Here is an 18,809-nt window from a genome sequence, read left to right on the forward strand (position 1 = left end):
GATAACCACTGTGGCCTTTAATATTAACTTAAACAATGGAAATCAAAGCTGCACGTGTAGTCAGTGAATAATTTACCAGCAGTGTTTTGGTTAAACTGCAAGTAGGCGACAGTTATCACAAATCATATGGCTATGGAAATAAGGCAAGTGCTCATTGAGAGGTACCTTTAAGGAAGATGGTGTTTAGAAATAATATATCTTGCTGAATTGTGTATTTTGTAACCATGCACAGTTTAGAAAACCTGAGGGGAAATGGAGAGGAGAAGCTCGAGGAAAAGATGTTCAAAGGCATATTTAAGGAATGGTCTCTTTAATCAGTTTTCCCTGGGACCAATGGTCATTAACACTCACCAACTTAATTTTTAAGGCAAAGGGGTTTATTTTAATTATAACCAAACACTGGCAGAAATAACACCTATTAAACACATTTTTAAAAATAACAAATGCTGTAATTCTCAATCTAGTCTGGCTAGCCAGTAAGATGAAAAGCAAAGTGCTGCGAAAATTCTCCAGATTTTTATAATTATTTGACTTAAAATGAGAGAAAACTGTTTTTCATATATCGACAGGTTGTAATAATTACAGTAATGTAATCATAGTTGTAAATTTAACTGTGGTATAATATGTGTGCATTCTAATTCTAATTTGCCAGGGCACAGCGGAAGGCAGCATTTTTAAAAGGTTAGGGAGAACAAACCACGTGGATGTTAACAAGTACACAGACACTTGCTTAGGACAACAGAATGCTTTTACAAAAATCCATCTTTTATTGTCGCCTTTCTCAATTCTATTCCAGGTGCATAGCATGTTTTTAATACAAGCCCTGAAAGCATCCACAGAGCTACCATTTACTTGAAAACCTCTTTTTGTAGTACAAGGTACATTCGGTATTGCTGACAACCTCTGAATATTAATATCAATGTTGCAATCCAAAAGCATGGTAAACATAAATAACTACTCTTCTACATTGTTTAATGTGGTGGGAATCTGTACAATGGTTTATCTCTGAGGTTTGGTTGCACCTTTTCCCCACTCTGTGTGTCAAACTGTTCTTGCTGAAGTGGCTTGGCCTTCTCAGGCAGAAAACTATTTTCCTCCATAACAAACAAGATGTGACTACTTCCAATAGAAATTTATTTAATGTAATGTCTTGAGCTCATTGAGTATTTTTATCACTTTCCCATCAAAAGTAGTAGTACATTTCATAACTCTATCCAATTCTTCAGAAGCCAAATCTTCATTCTTCTTCTTCCAGTTCTGGCTTGGCTTTTTCTGGCTGCTTTGATGCACATTCCGTCATGACTTTCCCTGGAGAAATCAGAACTTTTCCTGTTTTTAAAAAAGTGGATGAGAAATGTCCTGGAGCAGCCAAAAGGCATGATCCAGATACCACTGAAATAAGTGGAAATATTTCTTAAGAGGCAATTAGGTCATGGCTAATGAGATAATTCTCAGAAGTCCCATACAAAAGAGGACACAAGGGGAAAGAGGAAGATTTTGGTGTTTTTCAAGTCTTTGTGCTCATTATGTTTTTGGTTGCTGTAAGAACTGAGGAAATTCCTAGTCCTTTTTACACAGTTCAGTGGCAGAAGCCCAAAACTACTTCAAAAATGTAGCAGGTTTTACTGAAAGCCCCATGTCTGGCCCAGCCTTCCAGTGTATGGTGGCAGCACAAGCCTACATATGTCACTGCTTATGGAGACCTCACATGTGCAAGAGCAGGAGAAAGGAGATGGACTTCTCCCTCAATTTCATAAAATCTTCTATAGACAAATAATAATTGGCATGGAATATGCATCTTAGCTGCAATGACATCGTATTTTATCCTACTTATAACATCATCACTCAATAAGTAGAGCAAATTCCTGCCTCTCTTCTCAAGTTGGTGAAGGGAAGAGTCAGTCCTCTACAGTAACCAGAAACATCTGTGAGATTACAAGACAGGTTTTCAGGGCATCCCAGCTCCAGTTCTGCCATCTACAGTATGCAGCAAAGTACTATTTTCTCTTGTTATAGCCTCCCTGTAGAAATCATGGAATTATTCACATCAGTAAATTTATCTGGAGCAGGCATTTTTACAGATAACCCTGTATTCTCACTTGTTCCAAATATTTTATTATATGAAAAAGTATCTTGGTAAAAATGGATCCAAATGAAAGTCAGATAGGTAGGATCTTTTGAAAACTGGTGAGGTAACTATATCAAAGTGGCCTAATTTGATCTTCCATTCAACAATCCTCAGGTTGGTATATTTGACTGAAGAATCTCTGCTATTTTATCACAAACCTGTTGAAATCCTGATCAGATTAGCCAAAGATGCAAAGTTTTCTGAGACATTAGTGAGTTTATCCATTTATGTTCTGCTATATTTGTCCATGCTTAAAAACATAGGTTCTCCAGAGGAGCTGAACTAAGTATACTAGTGGCTTTCTTTCTCTTTTATTACAGAAAGTAAAAATATGTATAACTGTAAGCACAGCTTTCTGGAACTAGCAAGATCACATAGCTACAGAATTAATGAAATATTGTTGGTTTTGACTGGGTAGGTAGAAAACTAAAAGCAAAATATTTATTCAGTCTGATACATTTGTTTATAAAAGTGCATTGGTCTCTTCTGGGAACTTTTGATATACCTGCATGATTTTTTTTTTTCTGAACTTGACTAGTTCTCTGTGAAAGATCACAAATGACAGAAAGAATTATTTTAATCAGTAAAGTCACAAAGTTAAAAATAATCAAACTATTATCTGTTACACTACCCACAATATATCAGTGGGGTTTGTGTTTTTTGGTGTTTTGGGGGGGTTTTTTTGGTTTTTTTTTTGGTTTTGTTTTTTTTTGCTTTGAGCAGAGAAAAATTAATCTAGTAATTATGAGCATCTTTCATTTTTCAGTAGGTAAAAGCCATTCTGCCCTACTGGAAACGTTGCTACATGAGAAGAGGTTTGGCAATGTAGCAGTGCAGCTGAAATGGGTGCCAGAATAGCAAGTGTGGGGAATGACAGGCCTATTTGGCAAAATGTTTAGAAAGTGGCAATAACTACTTAAGAAATTAAAATCATTAAAGAGGGATGCAAGTTTGTGCTTCTTGCACATTGCAAAGATTGCTCTTCTAATGCAGTGTTTCTTGGGCTACTGTTTATTAATTTACTTGCGCTCTCTTAAAAAAAAATGCCAAGTCCTCACCACTCCTACCTCCTCATCCTTTGAAATAAGAGGTAAATGTCTTTTATTCCAGGATATTAAGACTATTCCTTATGTCTCTGAATTTTCTCCCTACTCTCTCCCTGTGTCTTCCTGAGAGACGTTGTTTTAAAAGATGAGAAGTGACTCTTAAGCAAACTGTGAACAGGATTTGCTGATGCATTGTTTTTGACCATTTTCTGAGAGTATACTTTGAATAGTTTTTTCCTGAAAGATAAGAAAAAAAAATGTGGAAAGCCAAGCTGATAGCTTGTGGGAAGCAACAGAACAAATGGCATTGCTTCAAAGCACCTTCCAGTTCTCTACCTATAGCACGTTGGTCACTGGTTCCAAACTTACCTCAATAATGCTCTTCTACCAATGCTGTGCTGACCCTGGAGGGGCTGCCTGGAAGTCCATTTTCCTGCCATAAAGCACTGGGGAGGAAGTGAACGGATTCTGTCTGTATTTTTAATAGTATTAATTTGATAAATAATTCCCTGCTCTGTGTCTCATTGTAATAGACTTATTTCCCACCATTTGGCATATCTTTCTGTAGGATGTGCTGATTAGGAAACCATCTGAACAGAGCATGAAAAACATTGGGTGTCTTCTCATGAAACAAAAGTGTGAAGCAATAGATGTATAATAATGAGATATTACCATAAATTCACATTTTACTACTCTGCTAGTTCTGTTATAACCTGGTAAGACTCTTGCTAAACAGATGAGTTTGCTAAGTGCTAATTCTGTGCTACAGATTAAACCTACAGGCTGTTGGATTGTGGGAGCTGGGAGAAAGTGTTAGAGATGAGACTTATACCACAGTCTACAGTCTCCTTCAAAATGAAGTACTAACCTGAGATTGTCCAACATTTCAAGTCTTTCACACTCTCTAGTTAATTCTCATGGGAATTCTCACATCTCAGACTGTGATTAAGGGTGAGATAGCTGAAATCTTCCAAACCTCCCAGGAGTGGAGTTAACAGAGTTAGCTGTCACCGTTGTCCACATCCTTCTGTGACTGCAGTTTGTAGATTTAGACAACATGCACTGTTTCTTAAAAAAAAAGATTGGCTTAGGCCTCATTGTTTACATCTCAACAGGTCTTATCTAAAGTCAAGATTCACTTCATGCTGCTCTTAATTCTTAAAAACCAGCCAACCAAGCAAAAAATACCCAGACTATTATTAAATCCAGAGTAGTGCTGACCTGCAGAGCCAAGCTCCCCTTTAAGCCATGAGGTACCAACAGTCTTTTCACAGGGGTTGTATGAGCATATTTTAGAAAGGCTTGAGTCTTTATCCTCAAAATCTTGGATACATACCCTTTTTGCCTCTTCATTTTTGCACATTTTTCCAAAAGTAACTATTGAATCAAAAGCCTGAAACTTGGAACATCTTCAGTGTATTGGTTCCTGCCTTTCACCTTTCTTTTTTTCTCTTCATTCATCTAGTGTTATACTGGCCTCCCTGTGGTCTGGCTTGTTCTGGGAGTAATTTATTAACATTTTTTTCACAACCTCTTTATCTATCTGATTTGCTTCACTTGCTTTCTTTCTCACTTGCTTTCTCCTAGAGACATGTGAAAGAACACATAAAACAAGAGCATGATCTCTTCCAGGGTTTGGTACTAGCATGTACCAGACTGCACGCATTATGATGTAGTCTTCTTGTTCACCTATTCATATTACCCCTTTGTCAGATGGGCAGTGAATTATCTAACTAAAAAAAAAAAATACTACTGCTGCAGTTAGGTATTTTGATTCAGTTCTACTTATTTATCTCTCGAAAAAGTAAAAAGTTATGTTCTTGAACCTAATCGATTACTTTCTTGTGTGTCTTATCTAATCTGTCTGAAGATCTGTTAGATCTTATTCTGTCTGAAAGCTTTCTCCTCAATGCCGTGTTACATGTGTGCTTGGGTAATGGGACATTCTAATCTGCTAAACTTCTTTAATTTTCCTTCAAATACAGCTCCATCTAACAACAATTTTCCTTTGCCACAGCTGTGTTCTGTTTTGGCTGTATAAAGAAGCTTGTTTTTTTCTTTTGTTTTTCTTTTCATTCCAAATATATCCAGAAATGAAAGGTGGCCGTTTATGTCCAAAAACTTCAAGGATCAACACAGCCCATAACCATTCTTCTTCTACCCTGTGCTCTCATTACCTGAAACAGATGGTAGGGGAGAGGTGGAATCCGGCAGAATGCTTTCCCTTAGGAAAGCAATTGCCTTTAGTGACAGTTGGGCAAATGTCAATTTCTGACTCATAAGACATATAATTCATTTAAAAAAAAAAGAATCTTATTTAGAGGAAAGACTTCTCAGACTTTACTGCAGAATAAAAATGGCTAAAACTTCTGCTCAGAATTCTGAAATCAGCTTTAGAGTTTTATAATCCCACTTGAAATCTTCACATTTATTTTTATATTCTCCTATGTATCCTCATGTAGGGGCAAAAAAGTTTACAGAAGTGAAAACCCTTCATGTGTGCTAAACACTAAAAAGTGTTACTGTGATAGGTAACCAAGTCAGAAAAATCATCAATCTCATGTCAAATATGGAGAATACGCTTGAATTCACATGAGCTCTGCTCCATACTACAGACCTTGCGGATGTTCTGGGCCAAAATCTCTTCTTGTCCTTCTGTAATATGTAAAAGAACTCAGATTATTCCAAATCAGTTTGAAACTGTTGGGAAACTTTTTTGAAGTTGAGATATAGCCTATATCTTAAACTATGATCCTCTTTAAAAAGGAGGCCAAAATGTACTTCCTACTGTATAAATCTATCTAAAATGGTTTAAGCTCATTTCAGCACACATAGCTCAGCACATTGATCCAGCTCTTGTGTATCTGCCACTTAGAAGCTCAAGTGTTTGCAATGATGTCAGTATGCTTTGAACAAGGGATCTGGCACAAACATCTTGCTACTTAGTCCAAATTAAAATCACTTAATTTATATGTCATTTTGGCTTCATACTTGAGAAAGCAGGCACAGAAGTTAGCCTAAAGTGTGATTTGCTGTTGAAGCAATTTGATAATGAACACATCTCCTCAGCAGTGTCCCAACAGCTGAAAAAGATTGAGCTCTGAAACATCCATCGTTCACTATTGTACCCCATGCTTCATCTGAAATATGGTGTGTAGTGCAAACTTGGTCCAGAAGAAGTATCTTGTTCTTATGAGTTGTTTTAAGTTTATTATTATTTTAGGTTATTATATTTGTGTACTACATAATCAATGCATTTTATATTAATATGTGCTATTAATATAATTAATGCATTCATTCTAACTAAATACAAATGTTGTTATAATATTTGACCCTGCTTTACTGAGGGAAGAGCTTTGTTACGAAAGTCAGGAGAAGTAGAATCACATACTTGGATGAGCTGCGGCAGTGGAAGAAACATCTAGGAATAGAAACAGTAAATTGTCTTGATTCTTACACAAGACAAGGCTTTAAATCTTTTTAAGCAAGTGTGATGACCCAAGTCAGTTTGTACAGATAAAGTCTTAATATTATAAAGTCTTAACGGTTTGTTTTCTCTTACTGACTTCAGAAGGGAAAGAAACCCCAAGAAGGTAAAAGAGCTTTCAAACAGACAATAAATTAACTACAGAAATGGAACAAGGACTTGTACATCAACAGAAATCACTTGAGCACACACAGGGTCTCCATCTACATAAGAGAAGGGCTCAACTGATAAAGCCTAGAGAATTAAAGACAGAAAAGATGGACAAAGACCAGACAGCTCCTGACATAAACTGTAGTCAGACATATTCGGTATGTTAGAAATACAGGGCAAGATCATTACCTGGTGTAGCTGGCACACAGCACTGCAGCTGGTCGTACTATGCAGCAGTAGATGGTCCATGTGGCTTCCCTCAAACTGTTATACTGACACTGGAAGTGTGTGCTGGGTTCAGCCAGGATAGGGTCCATGTTCACAAGCAGCGGCAGCTGGGCAGGGCTACAGCCAGTGTAAACAACCGAACCAGCCACTGGGGTACTGGGTACCTTACTGATGTCATGCCCTCTATAGAAGCCGAGGGCCAGAGCAGCAATTGCTTTTGGCAGGTTAGCTCAGGGCTGGAGTAGGGAGAGCTGCTGCATCTCGGGTAAGGGGTTTATTATCACTTGCTCTCCATATGTTATTTCACTGCTATTATCATTATTATTGTTGTCCCTCCTCTCTCTGTGTTGCTTTATTGAACTGCCCTTATCTCTGTTCATAGGCTTTTTGTTTTCTCCTCCTCCTAATTCTCCTCCTCTGCCATGTGGCAGGGGAGAGAGAGGTGGGGGGAGCAGCGGGCAGCAGCTGCTGGGTTTAATTGCAGACTTTCAGTGCCATAGTTGCTGTGCAAAGGCAACATTAAATTTCACAGAGTAATTTATTTTCAAGCAATCCAGTAAATTAATGTTAAATGAACATATGGACAATGATTTTTTAGAATAATAAGTATTTCTAAGTAATATAAGTTCTTAAATCCATCTTCTTAAATGGTTTATTTTTATAATAACAAAGTGGAAAGCAATGAATTACGCTGAACTTTTCACCATTCTCAGGTCTTTATTGCAGCAAGAAGTCTCTAGGATACAAGATGCATCCAACATTCAGACCTAGTAAAAGTTGTTTGGGGCTAAGGCCCAAACAAATAGACTACATCAATTTTACTCTTTCCTCACAAGGAACTCAAACACCCTGCACCACACTTTACCCTGCCCCTTTCCCCCTTTCTAGTATTTCTCTTACACTCAAATTCTTTAGATGGTAGTCTTGTTTCTCCACACTCGTGAGGACTGGTGGGCTGTATAAGAATTAACCTCGATGCCTTCCAGTTTCTTGATGACTGCATTAACAGTGCTCTAGAAGCCTAGTTCTTCCTGTAACTCTTTTTTGAAATACATGGGGGGAAAGCTAATGTGATAAACCATTTAAATATAGCAAAGGATGAGCGACCTTACAGAACAAATTCTGGCTTTTCTGCCAGCTTCAAAGCCTCGTGCATCCCTGCAGCTGATAGTTTCCGGTTGATGTTCCTATATCTGCATTGCAGGAGATTGCGATAAGTTGTCCTCAAGTCCCGATTGAAGAAGGCATATATAAAAGGGTTAATGAGAGAGTTTGCATAACCCAACCATAGAAATGTCCTCTCAACCCACAGTGGGATACAGCTGCATGCTGTACCACAGATGAAAGGCCTGGCGGTTGAGAGGAGGAAGAAGGGCAGCCAGCAGACAGTGAAAGCCCCAACAATAATCCCAAGTGTAGTGGCAGCTTTCTGTTCTCTTTTAAAGATGGAAATGTTTTTCTTGTCGTGTTTTAGGAGTCGTGAAAAATTAGTACATTCTTCAGATTCCTTGTGCAGTTTTACAACTCCATTCATAGAAATCCCTTCTGTTTCTTCTGGCCGGGGAAAACCAGTAAACTTGTGTTTAGCAGCACTCCTCTTGGCAGCTTTGTAAATCTGATAATACATGAAAAGCATCACTGACATTGGAATATAAAATGCAACTGCTGTGGAGTAAATGGTGTAGCCGAAGTCTTGACTGATCAAACAAACCTTTTCATCGTTCACATTCTGGGCCCAGCCGAAGAGCGGGGGTATAGTGATGGAGGCGGATAAGAGCCAGACGCACAGGATCGTTTTGGCCATGCACCTCCCGTTCTGTCTGACAGGGTATGTAAGAGGTCTCGTTATTCCCATGTACCTAGGACAATAACGTAGAGTTACTACATAGTGCAGTAGTTAATTGGTAAAAGTTATTTCATGTAGTCTGCCCTAAACCAAAACATTTTTGGCTAAGGTTTCTATTTTACATTTTTCATTCCTCTCTTTGTGTATACTTCAGACCTGTAAATTCACCTGTCTTTCATGTGAAAATTTTTAGTGCTGGTATTCTGTACAAAAGATCTTTTATCCTAGAAGGGAAACTCCCATTGGCTATAACAGACTGTGATATTAATGGACTTGTACAATCTTCATGCAGATAATTTTTTTTTGTTTTAATTTAAGGAAATTCTGAAACCTAAATTTTATCTGAGTAATTTATGAAATCTTGGAGTGTAGATGAATGCTTATTCCATAGAGGCTACTACTTTTTGTATTGAGTGCATGGTTAAGTTAAAGCAAGCATTCTTCTTATATATTCAAGCTACCAAGAACCCTACCACTAAACTGAGATGATGAGTTGGTTTTTTACCTTTATGTTTCAGATAGGAAGAACAAACTGCAAATTTATGCTTTTAGATTATTTCAGTATGACAAGCATTATTCATCATCATTTACATAAAAAGAAATTACTTTTATGTGGTGTTCAAACTCTTACTGAACAAAACAACACTCCACACTGTTAGTTCGAAAAGACCTGGGGAAAAGCTGTTTAATGAGAAGCTAAGTTTAAGGTGGTAAATTGTAAATAAACAAGAAAAGTGATTATAATGTGCCAAGTTTTCATACATTAAAAAAGAAAAAAAAAGTCAGTTGACCACTTCTAGTTTTTCTAAGCTGCGATAGCTTAAACTATGTATTTTTTTCTAATTATAAAAAAATATCCCAACAGCACTATAGAGCCAGACAGCAATATCCTTAGTTTGTGTTTACTCTCAGCTACAGAAAATCTCCTTATTTCCTCTCTGGCTAAAGGAAGTTTCTCTTAGATAGAATTAGATGCTTCATTTACTTTGAAATTTGATTTCTGCTCAGCTGGAACTTACCTGTGAGTTATTGTTAACTTCTCAAATTTTTCTTTTGGTGTTCCTCCCCCAAAAGAAAGAATTTTGAGAAAAATCAGTGTGATTCAGTTTGTTACTTTTAAAAGAAATGGTTTCAAATCACATTTTGGAACATTTTTGTTGCAAGGAGTGCTAGTGTTTAGTTAGTGAAGTTTTTTGAGGCTTACAAACAAGAAACACAGTAATGTGATTAAAAATATTTCTCAGAGCATGTTTTTTCTTTCTATTCATCTAGCAAATCAAATATGAGTATTTGACTGGCTCTGCAGAATGCTGCATTATTGATTCTACTGCAATGCAGTAAATTATGGCCAGTGCTTCTGCTTTATACAATCACCCAGGTATGCTGCCGTTCTGAAAGTAATGAGAAGTGTTATTTCATGATCTGTCCTGATGAGTACCAACAGTTCCTCTGAACACCATCATCGATTTTTATATTACTGCTGTGACAAGTGTTACACAAAGCATAGAACTGGTTTATTGTGCCCTATTCTCGATAGCATGCACAGGCAAATTACAGCAGGCCAGTTTTTTGCCAGTGAAGCAGTGCCTGCCGGGGCCATGAGCTAAGAACATTTAGTAAGATTGTGTGGGATGAGAGGAATACAATATGTAGACCATGGTATCAAAAAAAGGCTGTTTCTTGTGCCCTTCTCCATCAGCATTAAACCATAGTCACCAGACCAGCTCTGGCAGCTGTGGGCATAGTGTAGAGTACATGCAGGTTTCTGGTTTACAGCACCACAGCCAAAGACTTGTGTTTCCAAGGAGCTGAGAGTTACTCAAGGTAATCCAAGAGCTGCGTTAAAGTAGTAAAGTCTGAGAGTTTAATGGCCTAAGGGGTACATTGTACTGCTTTAAGTAATGCAACTGCAACAACAGCAAGTTATTAGCTGCAGCCCTTCTGGGGTGAGAGTGGCACACGCTTAAAATTTGTCTGAGAATAGCACAATTTAGCTATAAAACAGTTAAACACATCCTTTTGGCAGAAATATTGCTTATCACTTAATGTGTTGGTTTTCATTTTTTTTTTTAAAGTTGATGCACCTTCTTGAAGCATGTACTTTTCTAGCTGTCACCCAGTTGGTCATTAAAAATAGCCCACTTATGAGGTGAGCTTTATTATGTTTCTAAAAATGTTAAATTCTGTAAAAATCTGATCTGCGGGATGTATGCTCTGCATGGCTACTGATGCATTCTCATGAACAAGAAGAATTTGTGAAAGCAGAAGTATACTGAAAAGAATTAAAATTCATTAGTTTTGCCCTGGCAGCACTCTTTTGGAAGCTATCTGAGCTTCAAAAATGCTATTTGAAATTAAAATACATTAATTAACATAAAAATACACCAGCACTATTTCTGCCTTATCCATTTTGATAAATGTGGTAGGATAGGGAAAAGAAGTCAGCAGGCATAAATGAAAGAACATTACCTTTTTATCTCTATCTATGAAATCCATTACCCTTGAAAACTTGTAATTTCAAAATAATGTAAATCCCTACTGTTGTCTAATACACTAAAGAGTGTCCAAGAGTTCATAGATTCATGAACTTCAAAAGTATTGTGCCAAAGTCATTGCAAAAATATGCTCTGTGATGTTTAATCTTTAGTTACTATCTTACCCCTCGCCCCACACACAAAAAAAAAAAAAAAACCAAAAAAAAACCAAACCTCCACAGACAAACAAAACCAACCAACCAAAAAGCTAACGGAAAATCAGCTGAATTTAACATATAATTCAAAAATACGTAACAATTTGAGGCCTTACTGCTGGGACAGAATGAAGTCAGATTCCTTAAAAAGCTTATTTCATGTCTCTCAGCTAGCCTCCACAAGAAAGAAGTGTCTCTGAGATTTCTCTCTTATACATGCCACAGATGTTCATTTTGCTCGTGGTGGGGAAGAAGCTTTGCCTCAAACTCTCACTTGTACAAGAAGGGCAATGCTGTTTACGCTTATTTCCTGTCTCTCAGCTAGCCTGCACAAGAAAGAAGTGTCTCAGACTTGCCGTTCTGAGATTTCTCTCTTATACATGCCGCAGATGTTCATGCTCGTGGTGGGGAAGAAGCTTTGCCTCAAACTCTCACTTGTACAAGAAGGGCAATGCTGTTTACTACTCTTCCTCCTCTGAGTTTCTTCACTATGTGGTTCTTCCAGACAAGGCATTCATATTGCGCCCATCACGTGTGAAGATTATATCTAGGTTACTCCCCAAAAGCATAGTATTGCAGGTGCACAACCCTGATTTCTTATAAACTGGTCATGGCATTTCTCCTCCAGAGCTGCCTGATACTGTATGCAAAACACCAAAGTGCAGGATGCTATAGTAAATGACTGTTGGGCAACACTAGGATAAACACACGTACTACAGTCATGGTCCTGCTGCTGTTTGAAGAAGAAAGGCTGCTGGGCGAGCAGATAAAAATGAGAAGGGAGAATGTAGCACTAATATCTTAGCAGATAAAACAACAAAAATAAAGATGATGGAAACATTTCTTTGTACCACGTCACTGAAATCTGGAAAACAGCCCCTTGCTCAAAGAGCTCAAAATAAAAGCAGACAATATAGACCAAAAAGAAAGCAAATGGTGAGGGACAGTAAATTTCTTGAACCAATGTGTGTAAACATGCAAGCACATCCCCATTCTGGATTGGTTTTGTATGATTTTCTCAGCATCAGATAAAAGTTTCCATCGTCTTTATTTTTGTTGTTTTCTTTGTACCACGTCACTGAAATCTGGAAAACAGCCCCTTGCTCAAAGAGCTCAAAATAAAAGCAGACAATATAGACCAAAAAGAAAGCAAATGGTGAGGGACAGTAAATTTCTTGAACCAATGTGTGTAAACATGCAAGCACATCCCCATTCTGGATTGGTTTTGTATGATTTTCTCAGCATCTCCTCTTCCCCACTGGAGGATCAGAAACTGGCTTCTCTGCCACTGTCCCATTCAGGTGTAAGGAGCACAGAAGGTTCCCAGCTCCAGGGAGGAGAAATTATCCCTTGCTATCCTCTTCTGAAGCTCTGTTCAAATGTAGTTTGGGCTAAAGAGCTCCGTCCTTCGTGGGGTGCTATCATTAGTCATCATATACAGTTGTTATTTGCCACATTCACCCAATGAAGATCCACAGTGGAAAAGGTAAATGAACAAGTCCTTTTTTTTGCTTTTGTTTAACCAAAACCTGGCTTACCGTGATCCAGTATTTTTTCCCAGTACCTCTAATCTGTTACTATGTAATGTCAGGCAATTGTTATAGACAACTTAATGTGAAACCATTGTAACAGTGTAAGGCTGCACCTGAGTTCATTAAGTATGGGGGGGTTTTTTATTATTCTGGCTTTTTTGGTACTCATGCATTACAGCAACCACCACACAGAACAGTTTTTATCCTGCAGGACTAAAAAAAAAGTCTCCATTGTCATTTGTGCTGTAGTTCACACAGGCATTTCTTATTACAATGTGCTCAATATATTATGTTTTATAGCAAGTGTTAAGATGTAATCTATGTGGAAAAGAGGAAATGGTATATGGCAGAGGGAATAGGCATCTACAGATGCTGGTGTCTGTTTCTGGCACATCATTTTATCTCTCTGTAACTCTGTATTCCCTCTTTCTGTTTATTTTTGTCTTAGCTATTTGCTTGTAATGGCTGTCATAAGTTATTGCTTGCATAGTGATTATCAAACTGGAAACTGGTCCACTCCCGTGTCCCACTAGATATTACTATACTTAAAAGTATGAAAGGTTCAATATGGTTTCTATGATTTCTTCTAAATACATTTATTTCATTCTCTAATCTAGGAAATTTAGAAAAGTACTTTGCTTTATCTGCACTACCATGAAGTGAATTTACATAGCTATTTACTTACCATTCATGAGTAACTCTCCATTTGTTGTTGAATTGATTAGTAATTCTGTAGATGTAAAAGAAAATACCTATTTTTCCTCCCAGAAGAAAAAAAATCAGCAGTGACAGGTATAGAAGCTTTTCAGGTAATATCAGGTAACATAGGTGTAATAGTAAAGCTGTAAAAATGGTGAATTGTTCATGGTGAATTGTTCATTGGAAACTTTCAGATAGGTCTAGTCCTCACACCTTTTGAAACATCCAGAAAGTAAACTGAGACTTAACAGCTACATCAATTTCAACAATAGAAAGAAAATAGTAATAGGATGGTCCAATTTGGGACCCTGTGTCCAAAATCCTTCTTTATTACCTCTGTTATATATCTAAAAGATAAAGAAAAAAAAGTAAAAGGACTTGCTTCTTGCTGTGAGCAAAGTTACAGAGTAATAGAAATCCTAACAGCTGAAAGCATTAAAACTATTTTGAAGCTTCCTGCCCAACCCAATAATAAATTGAATGCACCATGGTACCAGCATCACTTCTGCCACTTTTGAAGCACACACATTTAATTCCTTTGTGTCTGATCTCCATGTACTTTACAGGCAGGTAGAATTGCATTCTAATTAGTCCATATTGTTTTCTCAGCATTCACTGACCTGAACTAACAGATGATTATTCCAGAACCAGAAGAGCATCTTTGGCTTTGCTTTTATGAAGCAGATTGGATTACTATGAAATAGAACTTGCAACATTGTACTGAAAATTATATAGATAAGTATTATAGCTATTTCTACCAGGAGTTCTGACATATTGTTCTGTTATCACTTACCATTTCACTAGGAGTTGTGCTTAACCTGAGGTTCCTTCAGTTCTTCCTTTTTTTGTATTTTAAAAGAGTCATAAAACTTCTGTTTCAAAGTCACAAAAACGCTTACTTCTTTGCTTTTGTGCTTTTTTTCTAGTACAGCAACTTTCTGGCTTCAATATATATGTACTTGTATTAGTTCCTTTGCTAACCCACAGCTATAGAAACCTGTCTAATGATTCCATCTTCAACACATAACTCCTTGTATTAGTTTCTTCACCAACGCACAGATACAGAATCCTGTCTAATGATTCACCTGCAATAATAATGTATTCTGAAGAATGAGGCTGATCTACTGACGTTCCTTTGGTGGCTGTGACTCTCTCATGATCTTTCATAATTTTTCTGTTTAATTCAGTGCAACATTAAGAGACATTTCACAAGAAAAGGAGCACAATGTCATCAATCATTCAAAAGTATTCTCTCTAGTATAATGATCAATCTAGTGATTTTTTTCTTATACTTTGATGCATTAAACAGTAAATTAAATGTAAATTTAATAAGTAAAAACAATGATCAATATCTTCTGTTACAGCTGTATCAAACCACCTAACAGAAATTGTTCTCTTCTTTTCAAAGATACTGTCCTTACAGTAAGCAAGAGATGCTCTGTCCCACAGGCTTGCTTAATTTACACAGAATAAGGTACACAAACTGAACAGGGAAAAACCATTCCCATCACATATTAAAGTAATTGAGATTGAATAAAGTGATAGAAACATAAAAATACTCAAGTGCTGAGACATGAGTGTTACAATACACGACTGCTGTGTTATAATGTGAAAAGTACCCTTGTTAATTACTGTATGACAGTATTGATACTTGCCTTTCTGCAATACAAAGGGGCCTCATAATCACATTGTGATAACTGCCAGTTTATTGCTTATGAAGAAGAGGATATTTCAGAGGCAGTAAAATACTTTTCTCCTTCCCAGAAATGAACCAAGTTACTGATTTCATTGCATATATGATAGCTTTCAGAATATGAATTAGATCACTCTAAAACCTGAACATGAAATATTGTGCAATACTGAAGTGAGAGAGCAGAACTAATAAAATCAAGCAGTGGAGAAAAAAGAAGACTGTTCAATAGTCCTGTGCTCTGTCTAGTTAAATGTTGTATCTTTTCTGAAGTGAGACAGCAGAACTAATAAAATCAAACCATTACTTAGTGGAGAAAAAAGAAGACTGTTCAATAGTCCTGTGCTCTGTCTAGTTAAATGTTGTATCTTTTCTGTGTCATGAATTAGTACATGTTTCAGAAAAAATCCTAATACAGTGCCCAGCTTCCACATCTTAACTGCATTCGCTAGAAGTGCTTGAAGCTCCTTTGTCCTTCTCAGTTCACCGTGAATGCAGTAATGTGAAAGATCTTAAACGTGTGTTTTCGTATCTGTAGTTTTAGATGCTTCATTTGCTAGAAGTGCTTGAAGCTCTCCTTTGTCCTTCTCAGTTCACAGTGAATGCAGTAATGTGAAAGATCTTGAACGTATGTTTTCGTATCTGTAGTTTTAGATGCTTGTGCTTCATGTCTCATACAATTTTGATGTTATTCTTACTATTGAAACAGTGATACTTTGATACTTGGAAGAATGAGAATTAAATACTTGCTTTGCTTGCAGCAAGGTTAACACTTTCCATTATTCCCCTTCTTCCTCTCAGTTAAATGTACTTCTGCAAATTCTCTTTATGAAAGGAAGACATTCGTTCCCACTGTTAGAGTGAGCACATACCAACTAGAGCACTATAGTTTTATTGTACATAGCAAATGTTCAGACTTGACATTTCTTTTTCTCAAAAATCATTGCAGGGGTTTATTTTTGACAGAACTCAAGAGGTATAGGCTTTCCTGGCAGTGGAGAGGATTAAGTCAATCAAAATCAAATATCTGTTAATTCTAACGACATGTAATCTGCATATTAGAAGACATTCTCTCCTAGATTTCTTTCCGTTCCTCTGTACTTTCATGGACTTTCTTCCTTTCATATTGAATAACTTTACAGCTTCATATTTTTCTCATTTTTTGAACTCATTTTTTGTTCTTTTATTTAATTAATTTTATTTTTACTGCACTTTCTTGCACTGCCTTATTTCTATTTTTTTTTTTCTTAGTATTTGTCTCTTTTCATTTTTGCCTACTGATCTAAGACATTCTTCCCATAGATGCAGGGATGTATTCTGCTCTCATTCTAAGAAGTGCATAACAGCTGTACTGTCAGAAAGAGATGTATAATGTCTTTCCATCCGACTTCTATTATCTTAGTCTTAACTTCTGAAACTATATTCCTCCTTCCTTTCAGACCTAGGCGAGTTTCTTTTATCTGTCTTCACCCTTTACCTTTTATTTTACTCCTGCATAACTATCAACCTTATTTGTCACCAGTCACTGTCTTGCTTTTAGCTTCCTGACAAAATTTGGTAGCCTTTGGTTTTCCACTGCAAATAATAGGCTGTTTGGAAGGAAGATCCCAACATCTAGTTGCTGATGTTTATCTTGCAACACTGTATGAATATTAAATAATATGTATTTCCTGGCCAGTATTTTGTAATTGCCCAAATAAATATATTATAAACTAAACACTCTTATTAACTATCTTTGAAGAAAATGGTGCATGTATCTATTCCTTTCTTCTTTCTTCACAAATGACATAAAGGTAGGACACACAAGAAGGAAAGTGTATTTCAGCCCATCCCATCCTTCACCAGCCGCCTAGAACGGAGATGCATTTGAAAACTAAAAAGATTTTGACAACAAAATATTTAGAATTAAGTTGTGTACTGTAGTGGTAGACTTCCTATTTTTTCAAAAAGTCTGATCTCTAGCCTTGTGGTTTTCATCATCTCTGGTTTCCTGTGTGTAAGTGTGGTTTGCTTACTGAGTGTAATAGTATTAATTATATACACAGCTCAGAAGTAATTCTCACCCCATTTCTTGATAGATGATCTGTAACACTTCAAAAGCTCTGTAAATCTGGGCAAGCCACACACAGGAAGAATTCAATTTTCTTTACACTGTTCAACAGTGTGCGAGGTTGAGGGAAAATAAACAATTTAATGCTTTTTTAAAAGAAAATGTATAATTGTGTCAGGGGACACACTATCTACTTTTGCCCTTTCACCCCTCCATATATTTGCAAGTTCCCTTTATTTTACATTGATCTATTTGTGGGTTGGGGTGTGGGGTTTTTGGGGGATTTTGTATGTTTGTTTTTGTAGAAGAAGAAACGAGGAGAGAGTCAAAAGGCTCTTCCTAAATGTTACTTTCTTTTCAAAAGGAAAAAAATCGTATTAATCAAAATATAGGTTAAAGTAGAGTTTACAACACATATTACTAACATTTCAGGAATATTCCCTAGAGAAGGACTTCTCAGGCTTTTTGAGCAATGACTCATTTAACCGAAAAACTCTTCATGGAATTCATCACAGCACACACACAAACTGCTTCAGAAGTGCAAAAGGCCAGGCCCTCTTAGGCTGCGACGGCTTCATGCCCCATGGTATGTTTTACACTTGTTCAGTTATTATGTCAGTCAAGGAGGAAAAAGGAAAAGCAAGTCATCTTCAAAACTGGCTCTTTGTTCCTATATTCAGTAAGGTGAATTTTATCAGAAAACACTGCTTTATTTAAAATTCACATTTCAGTTTATTCCACATTGAGTAGCTTTTTATTACTCTAAGATATTTTAGACTCGGAAACAAGTGCAGTGTAGTTGCATCATGTCAGCTGTCATAGCTGAGAATGTAATTACATGTAGACTGATGTCTGTCTGACGTGACTTTTTTCATCTATATGTGTATAACGCAGTATCTCATTTTACTAGGTTATTACAAGTTACCTGACGCCTTTTGGGGGGAAAGAAGATATTTTAGCCTTCTGATAAGACTGAGATAGGAAAAGCTTTGTTCTAGTAAAGAAATAAAGAGAAATCAGTTTCTTATTTATTTCTGTCTGATCGTATTGCAACTTGCATTTGAGACTGGTTATACTGTAAAAAAAAAAATCAGGTTGGAAAAAAGCTAGGAAACATGTTTTGTCTCATACGGCCTTTTGTATGGTAGATGAGAACTGGATAAATTTGACAAGGGGACATGAATCTGAGGATGACAAGTAAATGATTTGCCATGACTTGAGAGAAGGGGTGCTGCCTGATAAGCAGCAGTGGAGACCTTGAGCA

At 36.9% G+C, this 18,809-nt stretch overlaps 1 protein-coding gene across 1 annotated transcript; it reads right to left on the bottom strand.

Moving 5' to 3' along the window:
* Positions 1 to 1,202: 1,202 nt before the first annotated feature.
* LOC103780477 (5-hydroxytryptamine receptor 7-like) lies at positions 1,203 to 11,971 on the bottom strand. Its single transcript, XM_008948165.1, has 3 exons — positions 11,931 to 11,971; positions 8,152 to 8,898; positions 1,203 to 1,329 (listed from the first exon to the last, which is right to left on the bottom strand). Exons 1-3 carry the CDS (start codon positions 11,969 to 11,971, stop codon positions 1,203 to 1,205), a joined length of 915 nt encoding a protein of 304 aa, XP_008946413.1.
* Positions 11,972 to 18,809: the final 6,838 nt, after the last annotated feature.

This window comes from Merops nubicus, unplaced genomic scaffold, assembly GCF_000691845.1.
Source record: "Merops nubicus isolate BGI_N331 unplaced genomic scaffold, ASM69184v1 scaffold13629, whole genome shotgun sequence".
Lineage (NCBI taxonomy): Eukaryota > Metazoa > Chordata > Aves > Coraciiformes > Meropidae > Merops > Merops nubicus.